At 34.7% G+C, this 22,434-nt stretch overlaps 2 protein-coding genes across 2 annotated transcripts; both read right to left on the minus strand.

The window, feature by feature from the left end:
• Positions 1-1,413: 1,413 nt before the first annotated feature.
• On the minus strand, positions 1,414-1,902 carry LOC115980841. The gene has a single exon (XM_031103051.1). It carries the CDS (start codon positions 1,900-1,902, stop codon positions 1,414-1,416), a length of 489 nt encoding a protein of 162 aa, XP_030958911.1.
• An 18,814-nt stretch (positions 1,903-20,716) lies between these two features.
• On the minus strand, positions 20,717-21,951 carry LOC115978780 (probable S-adenosylmethionine-dependent methyltransferase At5g37990). The gene is made up of 2 exons (XM_031100644.1): positions 21,838-21,951; positions 20,717-21,269 (listed from the first exon to the last, which is right to left on the minus strand). The coding sequence occupies exons 1-2, from the start codon at positions 21,943-21,945 to the stop codon at positions 20,934-20,936; spliced, it is 444 nt and encodes a 147-aa protein (XP_030956504.1). The 5' UTR covers positions 21,946-21,951; the 3' UTR covers positions 20,717-20,933.
• Positions 21,952-22,434: the final 483 nt, after the last annotated feature.

The following is a 22,434-nucleotide window of genomic DNA, read 5'->3' on the forward strand; positions in this document are numbered from 1 at the left end:
TTATCTTTATGATTATAGAATAAATAACCCTTTGTTTCTTTTGAATATCCTAAAAACATACATACCTCGATTTTAGCTTCCAACTTATCAGACTTCCTTTTCAACACATGTGCTGGACATCCCCAAATATGGAGATATTTCATACTAGGCTTACGCCCACTCCACAATTCCTTAGGTGTGTTGGGAACAGATTTTGATGGAACTAAATTCAAAATATGCATTGCAGTTTTTATTGCATATCCCCAAAAGAAAACAGGTAAAGTTGAGTAACTCATCATGGACCTAACCATTTCCAAAAGAGTCCTATTCCTTCTTTCTGCTACACCATTCTGTTGGGGAGTTCCAGGTGCAGCCAATTGGGATACAATCCCATTTTGAGTTAAGTAATACTTGAAATCCCCAAGAAGGTATTCGCCACCACGATCAGATTGAATGGCCTTTATGCGTTTACCTAATTGATTCTTAACTTCAACCCTAAACTCTTTGAACTTTTCAAAGGCTTCGAACTTCCATCTCATTAGATACACATAACCATATCTTGAGTAATCATCGGTAAAAGTGATGAAATACTCGTAACCTCCTTTTGCTTGGGTTGACATAGGACCACATACATCAGAATGCACTAGTTCTAGCAAATCTTAGGCTCTTCTACCTTTTGCATGAAAAGGTCGTTTGGTCATTTTTCCTTTCAAACGAGATTCACAAACTGGAAATTCATCAAAGTCCATGGGCTCTAAGAGTCCATCTTTGATCAATCTTTGAATCCTATTTGAATTAATATGACCCAAACACAAGTGCCAAAGATATGCATTACTAGTAGAAGAAAACTTTCTCTTTTATGATTTCACATGAGAGTTATTATCTAATTCAGAATTATATAATTCATGCTTGTCAGGAGTTAAAATATAAAGACCATCCACAATATTGCCAGAATAGATAAACACTTTATCTTTCTTTATTACAATATTGTCTTTTAGGATAACACAATATCCATGTTTACCTAAGTAAGTAGTAGAAATTAAATTCCTACGAACATTAGGTACATACAAATAGTCTTCCAATATTAGAACTCTGGATTCAAAACATAAATTATAAACACCAACAGCTACAACTGGAATTCTGCTTCCATCAGCCAAAGTAAGAAACAACTCCCCTTCTTTAAGCTTTCTGGGCTCCTAGAACCCCGGCAAGGAATTGCGATATGATTAGTACAACCTGAATCCACTCACCAGGAATCCGTGGGATTCTATACCAAACATATTTCAAGAAGGAATGTATTTTTCATACCCTTATTCTTGCAGTCTTAAATATTGGACAATTCCTCTTCCAATGTCCTTTCTCACCATAATGGAAACATTTTCCTTTGAGCTTCTTTCCTTTGTCAGCAACCCCTAAGGCAATTTGTTTACCATCTTACTTGGTGAAGTCCTTCTTCTTCTTCTTCCTACCCTTGCCTTTCAACTTAGGTTGAGAAGTAGAAGCTTCACCCATATTGGCTTCAACACTAGAAGTACCAAGGATGCCTTTCATCGCTACCAACTCATTCATCAATTCAAACAATGAGTAAATCTTTTTGTTCATATTATAGTTAAGTCTAAATTCCTTGAATGATTCTGGTAGTGATTGGAGTATCATATCCACTTGGGATTCTTCATCAATATGGGCACCTAAAACTTCCAATGTATTTAGATTAGAGATCATTGTAAGACAATGCTCCCTTACTGAACTACCTTCAGCCATTTTGGTATTATAAATTTGCCTCATGGTCTCTTGCCTTGCAGAACGGCCTTGCTCACCAAACATCTCCTTCAGACTTAGCATGATGTCTGAAGCTAGTTCTATAACCTGCATTTGATGCTGTAGAACATTTGAAATAGATGCTAGAATGTAGCACTTGGCCATTTCATTAGATTTCTGCCAACGATCATATCATTGTTTTTCCTCAGGAGGAGCATCTAATGAAGGAAAGCTAGGACATGGTTTAGTAAGCACATATTTGTGCTTTTCAGCAGTAAGAACAATGTCCAAATTTCTTTTCCAGTCAACATAGTTGGATCCAGTCAGTTTGTTTTGATTAAGAATAGTTACAAGTGGGTTAAATGATGCCATGTTCAAATCTGAAAACAATAAACATGAATATAATAAGTAAACTGGACATTATCAATTTAGCATATAAACAGATAGTATGGAACCTTAATAAAACCATAATATAATATATGCAACGACAACCCAATCCATGTCTATAATTTCTTGGTAGCAAGTTTATTATAAGCACATTAATTGATTGAGAACTATTCTCATTATTAGTGCTATCATAATAACTCTTATCATACACTAATAACATGCCGTTATACCTTCAGCCTCTAAGTAATAATGACATAGCTCCTTTGGGAGGTTAACATTACACTTAGTCTAGTGCATACCATTATCTAGAATCATGTGTAGCCATATTTCATCTCCCTTATAATTTTTAAATTTGTACTACCATGGAACAAAACACCCTCCTTTGGGATCGCGAGGCATATACGCCAAAACGAGGTGCTTGTCCACACTACTTTAAACATGTTAGTTCAATCTTGTAGTACTATGAAGCAAATACCCTCCTTTGGGATCGCGAGGCATATACGCCAAGATGAGGTGTTTACCCACACTACTATGAACTGATAATGGAGGCCGTGAGATCCAACTCTTGTATCTCTCTTCCACTAGATGTTTTAAAGGAAAGGTTTTTAATTATAAAACATGCATAATCTAATTACACATAGCCTCTCTTTAAACATGTGAAAACACTTAGAAAAAAATTTTTGATTTTCCTTCTTTCGATCGATCAAATGTGCGCTTGGATCGATAGAAAAAATTTAAAAATTCAAACTTGACCACCTGACTTGTTCGATCGGTACTCGATTGCCTCTTGATCGATCGAAAAACAAATTCAATTGATCGACTAGCAATCGAAAATCAATCTATTTAAAAAGTCTAATCACTATTTCACTCGATCGATCGAAAGTGATTTTCAACCGATCGAAACTCGTGAAACTCGAATTTCTAGAAATTTTCTAAGGCAGTTTTCTACTGTTTTTCTTGAACAAACAACTAACATACGAACATGATAGTCCGAGAATGATATCAAAATTGAATTTCATTGATGCTATAGCCTTAAAGATCAATTTAACATACTTAAATTCAAATTTAAGCAACATCATAACACCAGTATTAGTTTTTATCAAATCATAGTTTCAACAACCATGCAGAAAATTAAATGTGTAATCTTCCAACAACATGAAACTATAATTTCTAATTCCAAAATTCACAAAACATGTTATACAATTCGAAATTGAAGACTGTTTTGATACCATTTGATGGAAATATTCATATACGCAGCAGAAAATTAACGGATATACTTCATTCGCAATTGATAACATGCATTATGTAAATTTCAGAATTCAAGAACAAGAGAGTGTACCTTGGTGTGGTGAATTTCAAAACAAAGATTATAATCACTTGGGAACATTTTTAATCTTCACTCCAATTCCACTAACGCCCAAAATGTGTGGTCTCTCAATCAGTTATATGAAATGTTCAAGGGAGAATTAAAGAGTGTCCAACACTCACATACACCATTTCATGTAAGTTGTTCGTTACAAAATTCTGTATGTTTCTCTCCTTATAACTGATTATCTAATTGGGCTAGCCTTTTGGGCCTTTCTAATTGGGCTCTAGAATGTGGCTTGGAGTGGGACCAAAAGGGACAAATAAGACCTTAGCTCCAATGGGCCTTGGGCCTTTCTGTTAACTTTTGACAAGTCCAAATTTACCATTAACTATATTTAATACCACTATATAAATATGGTTGCACTCTAGGCCTTATCTATAAATTATATCCCAAAACTTTATTGTACATGCAACCCCTTCATAAAATATTCATAGTAATACAAAGTCATAAATGTAGACTACCACTTTGTAGATTACTACATCTTAATTCTTGAGTACCCGGTTTAATCCTTTCAAGTTATTCATCATATATTTATGAAATCCAATTTCATAAATATATACTTTAGTAATTTCTTACCAAAGTGGTTAGGTCTAACTCTCTGAATAACAAACCTATTAAACTTATCTCACGGGAATATTTTGTATCTCCGTTAAGAGACTATGAATTCCATCTTGAGAATATATGTTCCATCAACACTAAATGTGGCTGCCCAACATACTGAGGTTTTGACCGTTAATTTAGATCTCACTCCTGATATATCAAAGCAACCTACACTTCATGATCAGGTCCATTATTCTCTCAAGATTAAGAGTTCATGTAAATATAAGTCATGAAATTTATTATTCATTTGACAGTCGTTAGGAGAATAATAAATCTCACAGCGGTCCAGTTTAATATGTCTTAACTCTTAAAATATATCAACGTATTAACTAGAAGTCTCTACTTCCATGACCAAGACAAATCATCGTAGTTGATATGTTATAGTTTTCGCAGATGAAATGTCCAATTTCATCACCAACTACGAACTAAAATTCTGAGTTTACAAAGAACTTGTGACTTATATCTTCTGTGATTAAATCACATACTATGCATCTCATGGACTATATGATAATTTCCGAATATTCATGTTGCCATTATTTCAAATAATAATAAAACAAATTTATTAATCATAATATTAAGTCATACATAATGTCACACTTAATATCATACATAGCATCATATAATAGGATTTAAGGGCACTAATCCTAACAGCTAATGTGTGAAGTGTCGACAGTTGAAGAAAAGACAAAATATTCTAGAGATGAATAGGACCATATACCTAATAACTCTTGACCTTGAAAACCAAGTGAGGGCTGAGTAATGATATTGGCAACTTAATGAGTGTCTGTAGCTACTTCTGGTGGAGCCTGAGTACCAAAGTGGCATTGGGAATTTAGCAAACCAACCAACTATTGATATTCAGTTCTAGTGAGTGTGATAGCCCCACTTGAACCATCCTCAGCAGCAACGACATTATTTTCAAAGGATTGACCTTTGTTTTTGAACTTGTAGCCAAAGGGGTAACCATGTAGCTTATAGCACTTGTCAACTACATGTCCCATAGCACCACAATAAGTGCATTGAGGCCTCCTAGACTTTGGCTTGGTGAAATTCTTGGCATTGCCATTCTTAGCCCCCATTGCTGCCAATGTTGCTGATGTGTTAGTCAAGGCCTTCTTCCCAGCACCAACCTTCCATTGCTTTTCATCTTGAAGTAAAAGAGAGAAGACCTTACTCAAAGAGGGTATAGGATCCATAAGCAAAATCTGGCCTCTGATTCCTACATTAGTATCAATTAGCCCCATCAAGAAAGACATGGTACAATCCTCCACTTGGTGACCACAAGTATAGGTTCTGTAGTTAGAAAATTCATCTCAAAGTCCCTTAAATTTGGTGTAGTATGCATTAATACTCAAATCCTCCTGAGTCAAAGAACTAACTTCCTTCCTTAACTCAAAAATTCTAGGCCTATTGCCCTATGAATACCTATATTGTAAGTCAAGCCAAACCTCCCTTGCTGTCTTGAAGTACACCACACTAGGTTGTAGATCCTTAGAGATAGAGTTGAACAACTAAGCCAAAACTATGCTATTACATTTGCACCAAGCTGTGTAATAAGGATGGTCAACTGACTAAGGTTTTGGAATTGACCCATCAATGAAGCCTAACTTGGTTTTCGCATCCAAAGAAATAAGGACTACTCTACTCCAAGTATTGTAAGTCTCCTTAGTGAGATGTTGAACAACAAGGGACATGCCATGATTATCACTATTAGACAAGAAATAACGACTAGGTGCATTTTCCCAAGGCTGGACAGTTGGGACAGAAGAACTAGAAGCACTATCAGCCATACTTAGTGCAATTATCCAACAAAAGAAATAGTTGATCAAGATTCACAATCCCAAAAACAGGAATGAATAGAGAAGTAAACAAGAATTGATTTTCTAGAAATCAAGATTCTTTAGAACAAGAAATCAACTCTAAAACTTGTTGATTAATCAAATCAAGATTCAATTCAAGATCTTGATGAATGAGAAAGCAACTACAGAAACCACAAATTGGCAATTGAAAAACCCTAAATCAAGAATTTCAATTTAGCAATGTACAAAAGGAAATCAAGATTTCAATATGCTATCGTGCATAGAAAGAAATAAAGATTTAGAAAGAGAACTTAGTGCAAGAATCGAGAGAAATACAATCAAGAAAATTTCTACTTGATTTGAAGAAAAAGGCACTAAGAAGAACAAGATGAAATTGAACTAGAAAGCTCAGAGAATATTAAATTTGAAGACTCAGATTTGAAGACTCTCTAAATTAGTTCAACTCTGATACCATGTTGAAATTACACACTAGCTCAAGGTCCTACAATGGTAGAACCAGAATCACACAGAAAAGAGAGAAAGTAGGAGCTGAGATATTGTGAACGATTGTATTGTATTGATAAATATCAAGCTCTGCCCTTTATATAGTGAGAGCAGAGTAGCGGGAAACAATAACAGAACTAACAAACTATCAATCTAACCAATAAAAAAAGGACAAGTGTCAAAACAGAAAAACAAACTAACTAATCATCTCTATTGCATAAACGACAAGTTGTTTTTATGCACTGCTACTCTATGCTACACATAGATTAATAGTCTATATACAAACTACTATGTACAAGATCAAGACACTGCTTAACAATTAATATGCCTATATGCGTTCATTGTAGGACTAGTGGAAGTGAGGCGTGGGACAATGGGGATTAAAGATAATTTTTATTTTTTAATAATTGTATTGTTGTATTGAATTCTTAATAGTCATGTAAAAGACACAACAAAAACTATTCTTAATGAATTACAAAGATCAATAAGTTGTCAAAGTTAAGTTGAATTGTTAAATAAAAGAATTGAAAAGTGTATAGCTAAAAACTAATAAATAATAAATTAAAGTATTGTAAGCAATAATAGTCAAATTTCACTGAACAACAATAATTAATAACTTTATTATACTAAGGAGTAATTCATAGGTACTCCCGGAACACGGAGAATCGTGCTCCTTCCTCTCACATTCATGGTGAGATCCACTCATTAAATTCATTGTGAGGTCTATCATGAATGTTGGAGGGAGCACCATTTCTCCATGCTATAAGAGTACCTAAAACTTTTCCTATACTAAGAGACAATAGATGATTTTCAAAATTTTATTTTAGCAATAATAATTAATATTTTCTTTATACTAAGAAACAATATATCCAATGAACTTATAGTTTATCATTTTTTCTCTTACTAGTACTATGGATAAATTTTTTATAAGAAAATCACGTATCGTAAGATTCATCTTCTACCTAATATTTATCTTCTAAGAGAATTCATGTTGACTTGAAAAATCTTCCTATAGATCATGGACTGCAAGAAAATGTCCCATCTTATCATTCTAATGTTTATGATGATTATTTACAAAAAGGTTCTTATCAACCTTTTCAATACAAATTTTAATGAGCTCCCTAAAAGATATTCTTGGAGCTGTCATTGTTATGATTATTTAGAAAGTAAGGTCTCCTTATTGCAAACTCAATTATGACTACACATGTTGTTATGTATAAGATATGCATACAAGTTTTTTTTGCCACATTGTATCCAGGGGCTTCATAAAAATTTTATATTAATTTTTTTGTTTTTTTTGTTTTAACAACCCTAAAATGAAATTTTGAATACTTTAAAAAAAAGGTCAACAACAAACTAATTCAACACTAACCTTTATTTTGACATTAAAAAAAAAAAAAAAAAAAAAAAAAAAAAAAAAAAACAACAACAACAACAACAACAACAACAAACCAATTTGATCTAAAATCTAGAAAAAATAGCAAACCCAACAATAGCAATTATTAATTTGTTGATCTTCAATCTCGAAAAAGGAAAAATTATTTGGATAGTGAAGTGTAAAGATTAAAAAACAATTAAGTGTGATGTAGTAGAAGTGGGGCATGGTGCTGGGAAATTGCCTCAAATTCCAATTGTGACTTACAAAGTCAATTAGGTTTCCTAGTTGAAGAAAGAAAAATTAATTTGGATTTCCTTGGTGTGGAAGGAAAGACTATTCCTTAGTATGGAAGGAAAGTCTATTTCTTGTTAAAGAAGTAATATATTCTTTGTTCTAAAGGGAATAGGAAAAGGGTCTTATAAATAGACAATGCTACCAAGAATTTGATGGTTTTGGCCGAAGAGTCCTCCCTATAGGGAGAAAGAATATAGAGCATGAGAGAGAGAGAGAGAGAGAGAGAGAGAGAGAGAGAAGGATTTTCACTTGGGAGGTAACGCAAGGAGGGAGACAACAAGGTTTGGATTTGGTCAACAAAGTTTTTTGTAAAGCACACAAATCAAGGAGAATTTTGAAGTTTTGTTTGATGTTGCAAAGTACCAAAGAAAGAGGTGCTGCATAGATAAAGACAGCCAAGGAGAGCTATGTGGAGAAGAAAATGAATAAGAGAAGAAAGCTAGAAAGGAGAGCAAAGTGTTACCACATTCGAGAAGATAGCTAAGGAGAGTTACATGGAAAAGAGAAAGAAGAAGAGAAGAAAGGTAGAGAGGAGAGAGTAAAATGTTGCCACCTTTGAGATAAATAATTAGTGTGTGAGAGAGTAAAGAAAAACAAGAAGGGTTTTCTTTAGCAGTGAGACACAAAGAGAGTGTGTGTGAGAGCAAAGAAAAATAATGAGATTTTTCTTTAGCCGTGAGACATACACAAGAAGATTTATTATCAAATTGGTGAATCTCAAGTTAGGCATAAACTTGAGAATTATTGTAATGGATTTGATAATAGTGAAATTATTTGAAATTTGTCTCGCGGTTTTTCCTTCAAGGAAAAAGGGGTTCTCTCACGTAAATATTTGTGTTATTGTGTGTGATTATTATTTTGGATTGCTAATTTTGGTAATAATATTATTTGGGACCCAACCATGGAACAATAGGAAGTGAAGACAATTTGTTTTTTATTTTTTATTTTTTTTATTTTTATTTTTATTTTTTATTTTTTATAAATTATTGATTGCATTGTTGTGTCGAATTCATAATAGAGTCATGCAAAAGACACAACAAAAATTCTTCTTAATGAATTACAAAGACACCAATAAGTTGTCAAAGTTTAGCTGAACTGTCAAATAAAATAATTTAAATGAGTAAATACAATATATATATTGCAGGGTCACGTTTTTCAACCCGAGCCCAAGATGTATGAGACCTTAGACCAGTGAGCCCGGTACAATGAATTTGTAGAGAGTGGGTCAAAGAGCTAGACTTTAGTGTATGGACAACAATTAACACGGTGTTTTTCAAGATCAAGCTGAGGTGAACTGGGTTTATCAAAGAATGATGGTCCTTGGCTCAGTCCAAGGAGCTTTTTCTGGTGGCTCTTGTGTGATAGGGGTCATAGCCCCCCCGTTTTTGTCTCCCTTCACCCTCTTTTCTAGTAGTTTTCTTCTTCCTGAATTGGGTTCCTAATTCTGATACCTGTCCTATCAGCCCTTCCCTCCAATTGTTGGGAGTGGTTGTAAAGGCAAAAAAGCATGGCTGTGTCAGGTTCAAGGCACTGAATGCCATAATGGCAGTCTTTCCCTCAGACATTTCTATTTTCTCTGTTGTCCTTTTCTGTTTTAGTACTTTTCCTGTTCTGTGGAATGACCCGAAGTGTCGCTACCAGTAGCAGGTTACTCCCTTCGTCCTCGGCTACAGCCATGGCCGAGGAGGGTTCTTCCCATGGCCAAGGAGGGGTTTTTCCTTGGACTGGGCCCTTGGCCCAACGTAGACATTGACATGGGCTTCCCGATCTTGTACCCTCCCCCCCCCCCCCCACATATATATATATATATATATATCAATATATAGTAATCTAAGAAATAATAATTAAATTCTCTTAAAAAAAATTATTAATATTAGCAACAATAATTAATACATTTTTTTAAACAATAACTTTACTATACATAGTAAGAGACAATAGATGATTTTTAAGATTTAATCTTAACAAGAATAATTAATATCTTCATTATATTAAGAAAAAACATAGCCAATGAGCTTATGGCACATTTGGTAGACTATAATGATGATTGCATAGGAATAGGAATAGGTATTATAAGGAATACAAGATGTAATATAATACTTATTACTATTTATTTATTTTGTAACAACACAAGAATAGAACCTTAGAAACAACATAATGAAAGCATTTTAAATCAAATTGTCTAAAATACCCTTATTTTAAAATTACAATACACTTTTGATAAGGATTTGTTTAACAAACCCAATCTTGAACAAAGGACCTCCAACAAACCTAATATCTCTTCTTCTTTCCTTTTTTTTTTCCTATAAATAAAATTTCTTTCATTTCATTGCATAGAAATTAAGAAGTAGCTACATCAGTGATCAATTGGTCCATCAAAAATTCTTGTGGGTCTTCAATCAAGTATCATACACTTGTAAAATTTGACCAATAAATGACAATCTTACTTAAACAATGGTAAATTACTCAATCTTTTCAAAGTCCTCAATCTTGATTCAATATTTGGTTTTGCTATTTACCCAATATTAGGTAATTTGGTAGAAATCTTTCCATCCAAGACTTTCAAATATCTAACTAGGCTTAAACTTATTCTCAGGGTTACCTTCTCTTTCATGGTGATATTCTATCAAAACCTCCACTAGTTCCAAATCTTTGATAAGAGTCCACTTTCATTTAGAAGGACCTTGAGAATTAAGTGTATTTGAATCCATATCTAAAAAGAAAAAATCATAATGCAGCTAAAATATTAGCAAATAAAATTGGAAGTTGATAAATAAAACGTAAATAATATGCAAAAGCTTAGACACAATTTTATCAATTGAAAAAAATGGTAATTTAAAGAAAGATTAAATATGATGGGCCATAATTGAGATGATTTTACTTTTTCCCAATCTTAGTTTTTCCTAATCTTGAAAACTAATAATATGTTCACTACACAAAAGTATTGTTGGACTCACTTGCATAATTTATTATTTTATTTTTGTGAAAAAAAAAAAAATCAATGGAATTAAAGTAAATCTAGGTTTGAGTGAAACACAAACTAGGATTACTAAGGATGAAGATCAACACTGAATGACAAGTAGTGTTAGGAGCTTTTGTCATCTATGACATGTCTAGAGGGGGACAAAATTGGCCTTTGCCCTTTTCGGGCAAAATAAATAGCATTCTACCCCATTTCCTAAACTAATTAGGGAAATGCCCTCTTTTGAAACTCAACTTTCTCAAAATCGAGTTTAAAAAAAAAAAAATATGGAGCCCTATAGTGGCATTTTAAGGAGCCTATAGTGATGTTTTAAGGACCTATAGTAGCGTTTTTGAAAATTCAAATATGTGTATAAACACCCTTGAACGTTTAGACCCCCAAATTACAACTTAACCAATTCAAGCATTATGTCAAACAACTAGTGTGCGGAAAATTAACATAAGCTATAATATGGAATAGGAAAAACTATCTAAGTCAAATTAAAATCACAACCCACAGCAGATAAAAAGGCAAAGATAAAAGGGAAGAAAGATGCAAACACAAAGACAACACGCGATGTGTTATCGAAGAGGAAACCGAAGCCCTCGGCGTAAAACCTCTCTGCCGCCCTCCAAGCGGTAAACAATCTACTAGAAAATATAGTTGGGATACATGGACAGCAATAGACCCTCCAAGCCTAATCTACCCAGTGCACCTAAGCCCTCCAAGCTTCTTGCTCCAACGAGGTTGCGCCAAACCTTTTTCTTTTCTAGCTTCCCGGATTCCGCTACTAGACCGTAGCATCAACCAATGTGGATTGGTTCCTTTCTAATTGCTTCCCAGAAATCCAAACAGCCCTCTCACAGTGATGAATATGGTGAGAACAAGAGAGTTGAGGAATTTGAAGAGACTTTAATGTATAGATTGTGGGTGAATCAATCTTGTTTTTTTTTAGGGTTTCTCTCTTAAAATTCTCTTTGGAAGCTCTCCTTCATTTGTGGGTAAAAGGGGTATTTACACTGGAGTAAGAGAGGAATGTGAAACGTCAGGATTTACAAAACAGGGGTGGCTCGCGGCTTGACCTCGCGACTTGACTGAGTCGCGAGATCCAGTCGCGAGATAACCGTATGGCCAGTTGTCCTGTTTTGTCCTGTAGTGCTCCAGCTAGCATGACTGTTCACCTTTTGGCATGCTTGGCACGTGTGCTGCGTCTGGCGGCTTGAAGTAGCGAGCCACCCGTGAGAACAAGCCGCGAGTCTCTGTTTTCTTGCACACTCTTGAGCAATCAACACTCTATCTCACTCACTACCCTTACAACAAACCCACCTAAATACAGGGTTACTAAATGCTGAAATACAAGCAAATTTGACATGGAATAAAGCCAATAAAATGGTTGATTAAATTCAACCTTACCGTTTTGTAACTCAAGCTTCATGAACTCGAGTTCTATACAAGTTTTTTACCTATAACTCGAGTTCATGGAGCTTGAGTTAAAAAACGCTACTATAGGTCCTTAAAAATGTCACTATAGGACTTAACTCGATTTTGAGAAAATCGAGTTTCAAAAGAGTGGAATTTCCCTAATTAGTTTGGGAAGGGGGGTAGAATGCTATTTATTTTGTCCGAAAAGGACAGAAGCCAATTTTGTCCGTCTATGGGATGTTGCTAGTTGTTTACGTGTTAACAACTTACAATGCTACGAATCTTGTATAGTTAGTATTTGCACATAACTAAAGTGCTAATAGGTGATTAATTAGTTAGGTTAGTGGAATTAAAGAATGAAAATCCAAAGAAACCATGTTTAAATGTATTCTCAGGAGGAAGAAAATTATGGACCAATGATATTCTCCAACAACGTTGGTATCGTCTTCCACATACATATGATATTTCTCTGGAAATTATTATTCAAGTCTTGAAATCCCTCCCTAAAATTACCTTCATTTAGAGCAAATAAGCTCTTAGTAGTTTGTATAGGATTAGTACTTGCAAATATGGCAAATTTGAAAATTTTGTGGGTAGCAAAAATAATAAGAACACCAACAAGCTTTAGAAATCAGAGAGAGAGAGAGAGAGAGAGAGAGAGAGAAAGAGAAGAGAAGAAGAGAGAGAGAGAGAGAGAGAGAGAGAGAGAGAGAGAGAGAGAGAGAGAGAGAGACATGTGGAAATCATAAAGCTCTAGTAGGAGGAGAAAAGAAATTACAAAGAAGAGAGTAACAACTGAGGGGGAAAGAAAATTCTTATGATTCCTTGGATCTTTGGATTGTGCAACCGCTCCACTATTATTGCAAACAATGTGATAGGAACTTGCTCCATTCTCACAACACCAAGATCAGAAAGGAATTTCTTGAGCCAAATAGCTTCCTTTGATGCTTCACAAGTAGCAATATATTCAGCTTTCATGGTGGAGTCAGCAATACAAGATTGCTTAACACTCTTCCAACTTATGGCTTCACCTCCTAAGGTGAATACACAACCTGAAGTTGACTTTCTGAAATCAAGATCTGATTGAAAATCTGAATTTGTATAACCAATAGGTATTGTAAAGTTGTAATTTACAACTATTTGTTTTATTGGCTTTAATTCTGTGCCAAATTTGATTGTAATTTTATTCAATCTTTTGTACCCTGTATTTATTGTGGGATTTAATTGTAAGGGTTGTGTGTGAGAGAGAGAGAGTGTGAAGACTCAAGCAAATTGAAGACTGAAGAGTTTTCGCGAGTAGCTCACAACTAAGCATCCCGCGAAATGATGCATGTGTCTTGCACATGATTGGAATGCGAAGGGTCAGGATAGGATGGAGATAGCTGTGTTTCCCGAGTAGCTCGCGCGTAAGGCCTTCCTGCGAGACACTCGCAAAAACATTCTATTTTGCCAGATTGTCCTATCTGATACACACTTTTTGTACTCACACTATATATACCCACATTACCTACAAATTTTGAGGAGTACTTCTGAAAGAAAACCCTATCCACAAACCTTAAGAGTTAGAGATTATTATACCCACATGTCTCTACATAATTGCTTGTGGATTTTCCTCAACTCTTACCTCTCCATTTCTATACTTTTGAAAGGTTGATAGCCCAAACACTTACCACACCCTTTCAAAGTGTCAAGTGAGGATTTGGTGCTGCTGGGAATTATTGGAAGAAGCCAAGCTTTGGCGGATGCAATTGGGCGTATTACGGGATCCGGAGAGCTAGACAAGACACTGTTCCGAGAAGCCTTGTTAGAGTAGGAGCTTGGAAGGCTTAGGTACAGCGTGTAGATTAGGCTTGGAGGGTCTCTTGCTAACCCATGTATCCCAATTGATTGTCTAGTGGATCAATTACCGCTTGGAGGGCAGCGGAGAGGTTTTTCACCGAGTTCTTTGGTTTCCTCTTCGATAACACATTGACATGTTATCTTGTGTTTGCATCTTTCTTCCCTACTCTTTTACATTTCATTTTACTGCTGTGTTATTATGAATATGGGTTAGAGTAGTTTGTTTGTTTGTATGCTCGCATTTACTCTTTTTCGCACTTAGTATAAGTTAGAGTAAAATCTATCAAGCCGTAATTTTAATTTGGGGGTCTAAATAGCTCATGTTTTTACACATCTAGAGCATTCAGGTATCAAATCCTTACACCGGTAAACAAGCATATAATTTCTTGTTCTTCGTAGATACTTCAGAATATGCTTTACAGCTTGCTAATGTTTTGGTCCTAGATTTGATTGATATCGACTGACCATGCCAACTGAATAACAAATATCTAGTCTAGTATAAAGCATGGCATACATGAGACTTCTTACTGCAAAAGCACAGGGAACTTGTCTCATCATATTTTCTTCCTCAAGAGTCTTAGGCCTTTGGTCATCAGACAGAGGAACTCCATGTCTAAAAGGAAGCAATCATTTCTTGGAGTTTTGCATGCTAAACCATTCTAGAACCTTATCTATATATCTAGCTTGTGACAAGTCTAACATTTTATTCTTGTGATCTCGCCAAAGCTTGATCCCTAGAATAAAGTTAGCCTCACCCAAGTCCTTCATATCAAATTGACTTGACAACCAAACCTTTATCGATGACATTACCGTTACATCATTTCTAATAAGTAGAATATCATCAACATAAAGCACTAGGAACATTACTACTTTGTCTCGATGTCTTTTGTACACACATGGTTCATCAATATTTTGTTCAAAACCAAATGACTTGATTGCTTAATCAAATCTAATGTTTCATGACCTAGATGCTTGCTTAAGTCCATAAATGGATCTTTCAATTTGCATACCATATGCTCTTGGTTCTTTGCTATGAAACCTTCCGGTTGTATCATACAGATTTTTTCTTTAAGATTGCCATTAAGAAATACAGTCTTGATATCCATTTGCCAGATCTCATAATCATAATGAGCAGTAATAGATAAGAGAATTATGATAGATTTAAGCATTGCTACTGATGAAAAGGTTTCTTCATAATCAATATCTTCTTTTTGTGTATACCCTTTCACCACTAGGCTTGCTTTAAAGGTTTCAACCTTTCCATCTATCCCTCTCTTCCTCTTATAAACCCATTTGCAACCAACAGGTTTAATGCCGTTAGGAACCTTTACAAGATCCCAAACTTGATTAGAATACATTCAATTTAGATTTCATAACTTTGACCCAATGATGTGCATCTATATCATTCATTGCCTCTTCATAAGTGTAAGGATCAGTTTCAGCCTCTTTTGAAATAGTTTCATAAGTTTCTCCCAAACCTATAAATCTTATAGGTGGCCTAACAATCCTTCCACTACGACGAGGCACTTATGTACAAGACATCTCATGAGTAATATCTTGTGGTGTATCCAATACAACCACATCATCCCTAGTTTCATCCATTGGTTGTTCATTTACAGGTTCGTTCATTTCAGCCAAGACAACTCTACTTCTAGGAGTATAATCATTCATATAGTCATTTTCCAAGAATTTGGCATTTGTGCTAACAAACACTTTATTATCTTTATGACTATAGAATAAACCTCCAACAATTCCTTTTGGATACCTTACAAAGAAAACCACTTCTGTTTTAGACTATAACTTGTTAGACTTTCCTTTCAACACATGTGCTGGACAACCCCAAATATGGAGATGTCTCATACTAGGCTTACGCCCATTCCACAACTCTACAGGTGTTTTAGAAACAGACTTCGAAGGTACTAAATTTAGAAGATACATTGCAATATTTAAGGCATATCCCTAAAAAGAAATTGGTAGAGTTGAATAACACATCATGGACCTAACCATATCTAAAAGAGTCCTATTCCTTCTTTCTGCTACACCATTTTGTTGTGGAGTTCCAGGTGCAGTCAATTGGGATACAATCCCATTTTCAATTATGTAATCCTTGAAATCCACAAGAAGGTATTCGCCACCACGATCAGATCGAATGGCCTTTATGCATTTTCCTAATTGATTCTTAACTTCAACCCTAAACTCTTTGAACTTTTCAAAGACTTCGAACTTCCGTTTCATTAGGTACACATAACCAAATCTAGAGTAATCATCAGTGAATGTAAGGAAATACTCATAGCCACCTCTTGCTTGGGTTGACATAGGACCACATATATTTGAATGCACTAGTTCTAGCAAATCTTAGGCTCTTCTACCTTTTGCATTAAGAGGTCATTTGGTCATTTTATCTTCCAAACAAGATTCATAAACTGAAAATCCATCAAAGTCCAATGGCTCTAAAAAACCATCTTTGATCAATCTTTGAATCCTATTTGAATTAACATGACCCAAACGTAAATGCCAAAGATATGCATCACTAGTAGAAGGAAACTTTCTCCTTAATGATTTCACATGTGAATTATTATCTAATTCAAAATTATATAATTCATGCTTATCAGGAGTTAAAATATAAAGACTATCAAAAATATTGCCAGAACAAATAAACACTTTACCCTTCTTTATTACAACATTGTCCTTCAGGATAACACAATATCCATGTTTACCTTAATAAGTTGCAGAAATTAAATTCCTACGAACATTAGGAACATATAAACAGTCTCCCAATATTAAAACCCTAGACTCAAAGCATAAATTAAACACTCCAACAGCTACAACCAGAATCTTGCTCCCATCGGCCAATGTAAGAAACAATTCCCCTTCATTCAGTTTTCTAGTCTCCTGGAACCCCTGCAAAGAGTTGCAAATATGATTAGTACAACCTGAATCCACACACCAGGAATCCGTGGGATTTTGTACTAAACATATTTCAAAGAGGAATGAACTTTTCATACCCTTACTATTGGCAGCTCTGAATTTTGGACAATTCCTCTTCCAATGTCCTTTCTCACCACAATGGAAACACTTTCCTTTGATTTTCTTTCCTTTGTTGGCAACTCCTAAGACAATTTGTTTACCATCTTGCTTGGTGAAGTCCTTCTTCTTCTTCTTCTTACCCTTGCCTTTCGACTTAGGTTGAGAAGTAGAAGCTTCAGCCATGTTAGCATCAACACTGGTTGTACCAAGAATGCCTTCCGCCACTACCAATTCATTCATTAATTCAGACAATGAATAAATCTTTTTGTTCATATTATAATTAAGTCTGAATTCCTTGAATGATTCTGGTAGTGACTGGAGTATCATATCCACTTGGGATTCTCCATCAATATCGGCACCTAAAACTTCCAGTGTATTCAGATTAGAGATCATCTAAAGACAATGCTCCCTCACTGAAGTGCCATCATTCATTTTGGTATTATAAATTTGCCTCATAGTTTCTTGCCTTGCAAAAAGGCCTTGCTCACCAAACATCTCCTTTAGACTTGGCCTTATGTCCGAAGCTAGGTCTACATCTTGCATTTGATGCTGTAGAACATTTGAGATAGATGCTAGGATGTAGCACTTGGCCATCTCATTAGATTTCTGCCAATGATCATATCGCTATTTTTCCTCAAGAGGAGCATCTAATAATGGAAAACTAGGACATGGTTGGGTAAGCACATATTTGTGCTCTTTAGCAGTAAGAACAATGTTCAAATTTATTTTCCAATCAACATAGTTGGATCCAGTCAGTTTGTTTTGATTAAAAATAGTAACAAGTGGGCTAAATGATGCCATGTTCAAATCTGAAAACAATAAACATGAATATAATAAGTAAATTGGACATTATCAATTTAGCATATAAACATATAGTATGGAACCTTAATAAAACCATAATATAATATATGCAACGACAACCCCATCCCATATTCAATATCCCTTAACATAGAGTGAACATCAATTACTACGATTGATTGAGAACTATTCTCATTATTAGTGCTATCATTATAACTCTTAGCAAACACTAATAATATGTCGTTATACATTTGGCCTCTAAATAATAATAGAAAGAACTCAACATAGAGGATACTATAATATTTAGTCCAGTGTATACGATTGTCTAGAATCATGTGTAGCCACATTTCGTCTACCATAAACAAGTTTATCTTGTAGTACCATGATTCAAAACATCCTCCGCATGGAATGCAAAGCTCAAGGCTAAGACAAGATGTTTGATCAAACCACTATAAATCAGGAAATTCAATTTTGTAGGACCATTAAATAAATACTCTCCGCATGGAATGCCAAGCTCAAAGCAAAGACAAAGTATATATTTCATACTACTATGAACCGATAATGGAGGCCGTGGGATCCAACCCTTGTATCTCTCTCCCACTAGATGTTTTAAAAGAAAGGTTTTTAATTATGAAACATGTGTAATCTAATTACACACAACCTTGCACTTTATCCATGTGAAAACACTTAGAAAAATTCAAAATTCCCCATTTTCGATCGATTGAATGTGTTTCTCGATCGGTTGAAAAAAATTAGAAAATTGTCACAAAACAATCTGCCTGGCTCGATTGGTACTCGATCACTGCTCAATCGATCTAAAAAGAATATTCGATTGATCAACTAAAAATCGAATATCAATTGAATCAAGAAGATTGGTCACTGTTTCACTCGATTGATCGAAAGTAATTTTCGATCGATCGAATCTTGTGAAGCCTGAATTTTCCAGAATTTTTCTAAGGCAGTTCTCAACGGTTTTTCATGAACAAACAACAATCATATGAACATGATAGACATAGATTGATATCAAAACTAAATTCCATTGATGCTATGGCCTTAAAATTCAATTTAACATACTTAAATTCAAATTTAAACAACATCATAACATCAATATCAGTTTTATCAAACAATAATTTCAACAACCATGCCGAAAAAAAAAATATATATATATATATATAATCTTCTAACAACATGAAATTATTATCTCCAATTTAAAACTCACAAAACATGCTATACAGATTCGAAATTGAAAACCGCTCTGATACCAATTGTTGAAAAAACACATGTTTGTATCGCATACAAATCATACACAGCGGAAAATTAACGGATCTACTTCATTCGCAATTGATAAGATGTACTATGTAAGTTTCAAAATATAGGAACAAGAGAGTGTACCTTGGTGCGGTGAAATTCAAAACCAAAGATCAAAAGTTTTTGAGAACACTTTTAATCTTTACTCCAATTCCACTTGTGCCCAAGAAGTGTAGTCTCTCAATCAGTTTTTATGAATGTGTTCAAAGGAGAATTAGAGAGTGTCCAACACTCACATACAAACCATTTCATTCTCATACAAAATTCTGTATGTTTCTCTCCTTATAACTGATTATCTAATTGGGCTAGCCTTTTAGTCCTTTCCAATTGGGTTTTAGTATGTAGTTTGGAGTGGGACCAAAAGAGAACAAATAAGACACTAGCTCTAATGGGCCTAAAGCTTTTCTGTCAACTCTTGACAAGTCCAAATTTACCATTAATTATATTTAATATCACTATATAAATATAATTGCTATATAAATATAATTGCACTCTAGTCCTTATTAATAAATTATATCCCAAGACTTTATTGTACATGTAACTCCTTCATTAAATATTCGTAGTAATACAAAGTCATGAATGTAGACTGCCACTTTGAAGATTACTACATCTTAATTCTTGAGTACCTAGTTTAATCTTTTAAGTTTTTCATCATATATTTATGAAATCTAATGTCATAAATATCTACTTTAGTAACTCTTTACTAAAGTAGTTAGGCCTAACATTCTGAATAATCAAACCCATTAAACTTATCTTAAGGGAATATTTTATATCTCCGTTAAGAGATTATGAATTCCATCTTCAAAATATATGTTCCAACAACACTAAATGTGGCTGCCCAACATACTGAGATTTTGATCATGACATTAGCTCTCACTCCAGATATATCAAAGTAACTTACACTTCATGATCATGTCCATTATTTTCTTAGGATTAAGAGTTCATGTAAATAGAAGTCGTGAGATTTATTATTCATTTGACAGTTGTTAGGAGAATAATAAATCTCACAGCGGTCCAATTCAATATGTCTTAAATCTTAAAACATATCAACTAGAAGTCTCCACTTCCATGATTAAGACAAGTCATATTAGTTGATATGTTCTAGTTTACGCGGATGAAATGCCCAATTTCATCATCAACTAAAAACTAAAATTCCGAGTTTACAAAGAACTTGTGTTTTATATCTTATGTGACTTTTCACATAAATCATATACTATGCATCTCATGGACTATATGATAATGTCTGAATATTCATGTTACCATTATTTTAGATAATAATAAAACAACTTTATTAATCACAGCATTAAGTCATACATAATTTCATACCTAGCATCATATAATAGTATTTAAGGGCACTAATCCTAAAAAAAAAAAATGGTTAAGTCCCTATTGTTATGGACCTTTATTTGTAGTTAATATTAAAGTTTCTTTGTGACAAAGAAATAAACTTTCTGCTGATGCATATGCAAATTTGTGACAATAAGAAGTCTTATGTGTGCTTCCAAAGCCGCATCATATGCGTTTCAAAACAATAAACAGTTGATTTCCTTCATTGCATTTTGACTCCAACAGGCCGATAAACTCTCCATGTTTCTTACAGTATCGATCAAATAGTTCATCAATAATATCAGTTCCAAAATGTTTGCTTATTATACCCTCCATGGCAGCTCTTAGGTGCATTGTGAATGCCTGGCTACTAAGGTCACCAGCTCTTGCCCAAGGTTGTATTATCTCCATTCTTTCAATGCTAAAACACCCATTTCTTTCCACCAGTTGTGTCATCTCCTTGGGTGAGGCAACATAAATAGGCACGTTAAAGGAGTCCACCTGAACTTCACTAATTAATCCCTACAAAGGTAACAGTAGACATTTTAGTTTGGAAATACTAAAACTATTACCGATTTTACCAGAAAAGGCCTACAACTTGACGTGGTGGTGGATGCAATTGGTCCTATTTAAATAACATAATAAATGAGTATTTGAATTATTGTGATTTGTAAACACTTTAGTTCGCAAAGCAAATGTAACAAAATTTATAATATCTCCAGCATCATTAGTTTTGTTTTTACACATATGGAACATAAATCGTTCTTAGGACAATGCATAACTAGGAGAAGTGACAAACTCCAACCCCTACAAAAGAGATCCTCATGAAGTGGTTTTCTTTTTAAGTTGTTTGCCAGGCAAATTGCTTGTACATTATATAGACTAGTTAAAGTACTCCATGGTCCTAGCAAAATTCTATTATCAGATGAGTATATAAGAGTTTAGGTTTTACAAAATTTTGTATTTTGAAGTTCCAAATTCTAAGTTCATATGCTGACATTTAGTGTAAGTTCAATAAATTTACTTGCAGTGATCTATTTGACTTGGAAAAGCTTCTAGTGCAAAAAGTAATAGCTGATTGCTAGCTTACCTCCTTTGCCAGATCCGTGAGGCAGTGTCCCAGGATATCAAACGTCAATCCTGTTACTGAACTAGAATGAGGAATCCCATTTGGAATTCCTGGCATATTAATCACCATTAGTCCACCCACATGTAAGGGTAGTGTGTGAGAGAGTGAAGAAATGCTCAAGACTGTGCAGTGAAGCAGGGACTCGCGGCTTGATCTCGCGGGAGGCTCGCGGCTTGCAAGCCGCCAAAAGTTGCACAAGCGTAGAGCATGCAGGGGAGCTAAACAGTCATGCCACCTGGAGCACTACAGGACAAAAATCCAGACTGGCCATTAAGTTAGCTCGCGGCTTGAACTCGCGACTCAGTCAAGTCGCGAGGTCAAGTCACCAGCCAGCCCTGTTTTTGGAAAAACTGACTCTTCGCATTCTATTCTCACACCAATATAAATACCCCTCATTCCCACAAAATATGTGTGGCTATTCATAAAGAAAAACCCTAAGAGAGGTTACCTCAAAACACTCACCCAATTAGAGAGAGCTACTCATTCTTAGAGAGAAACCTTTGTAGTCTCTTCTTATTCCCTCTCTCATTGTCATACTTATTGAGAGGAGATTTCTAT

This window comes from Quercus lobata, chromosome 3 (assembly GCF_001633185.2).
Source record: "Quercus lobata isolate SW786 chromosome 3, ValleyOak3.0 Primary Assembly, whole genome shotgun sequence".
NCBI lineage: Eukaryota > Viridiplantae > Streptophyta > Magnoliopsida > Fagales > Fagaceae > Quercus > Quercus lobata.

What these genes read in the sequence shown, in the direction of transcription:
- LOC115980841 (XM_031103051.1), bottom strand. Translation starts at nt 1,902, where the DNA reads ATGGCCAAGTGCTACATTCTAGCATCTATTTCAAATGTTCTACAGCAT.
- LOC115978780 (XM_031100644.1), bottom strand. Translation starts at nt 21,945, where the DNA reads ATGGTGATTAATATGCCAGGAATTCCAAATGGGATTCCTCATTCTAGT. An exon ending in TCACGGATCTGGCAAAGGAG is followed by an intron (nt 21,270 to 21,837) that starts GTAAGCTAGCAA and finishes TTACCTTTGTAG; the next exon opens with GGATTAATTAGTGAAGTTCA.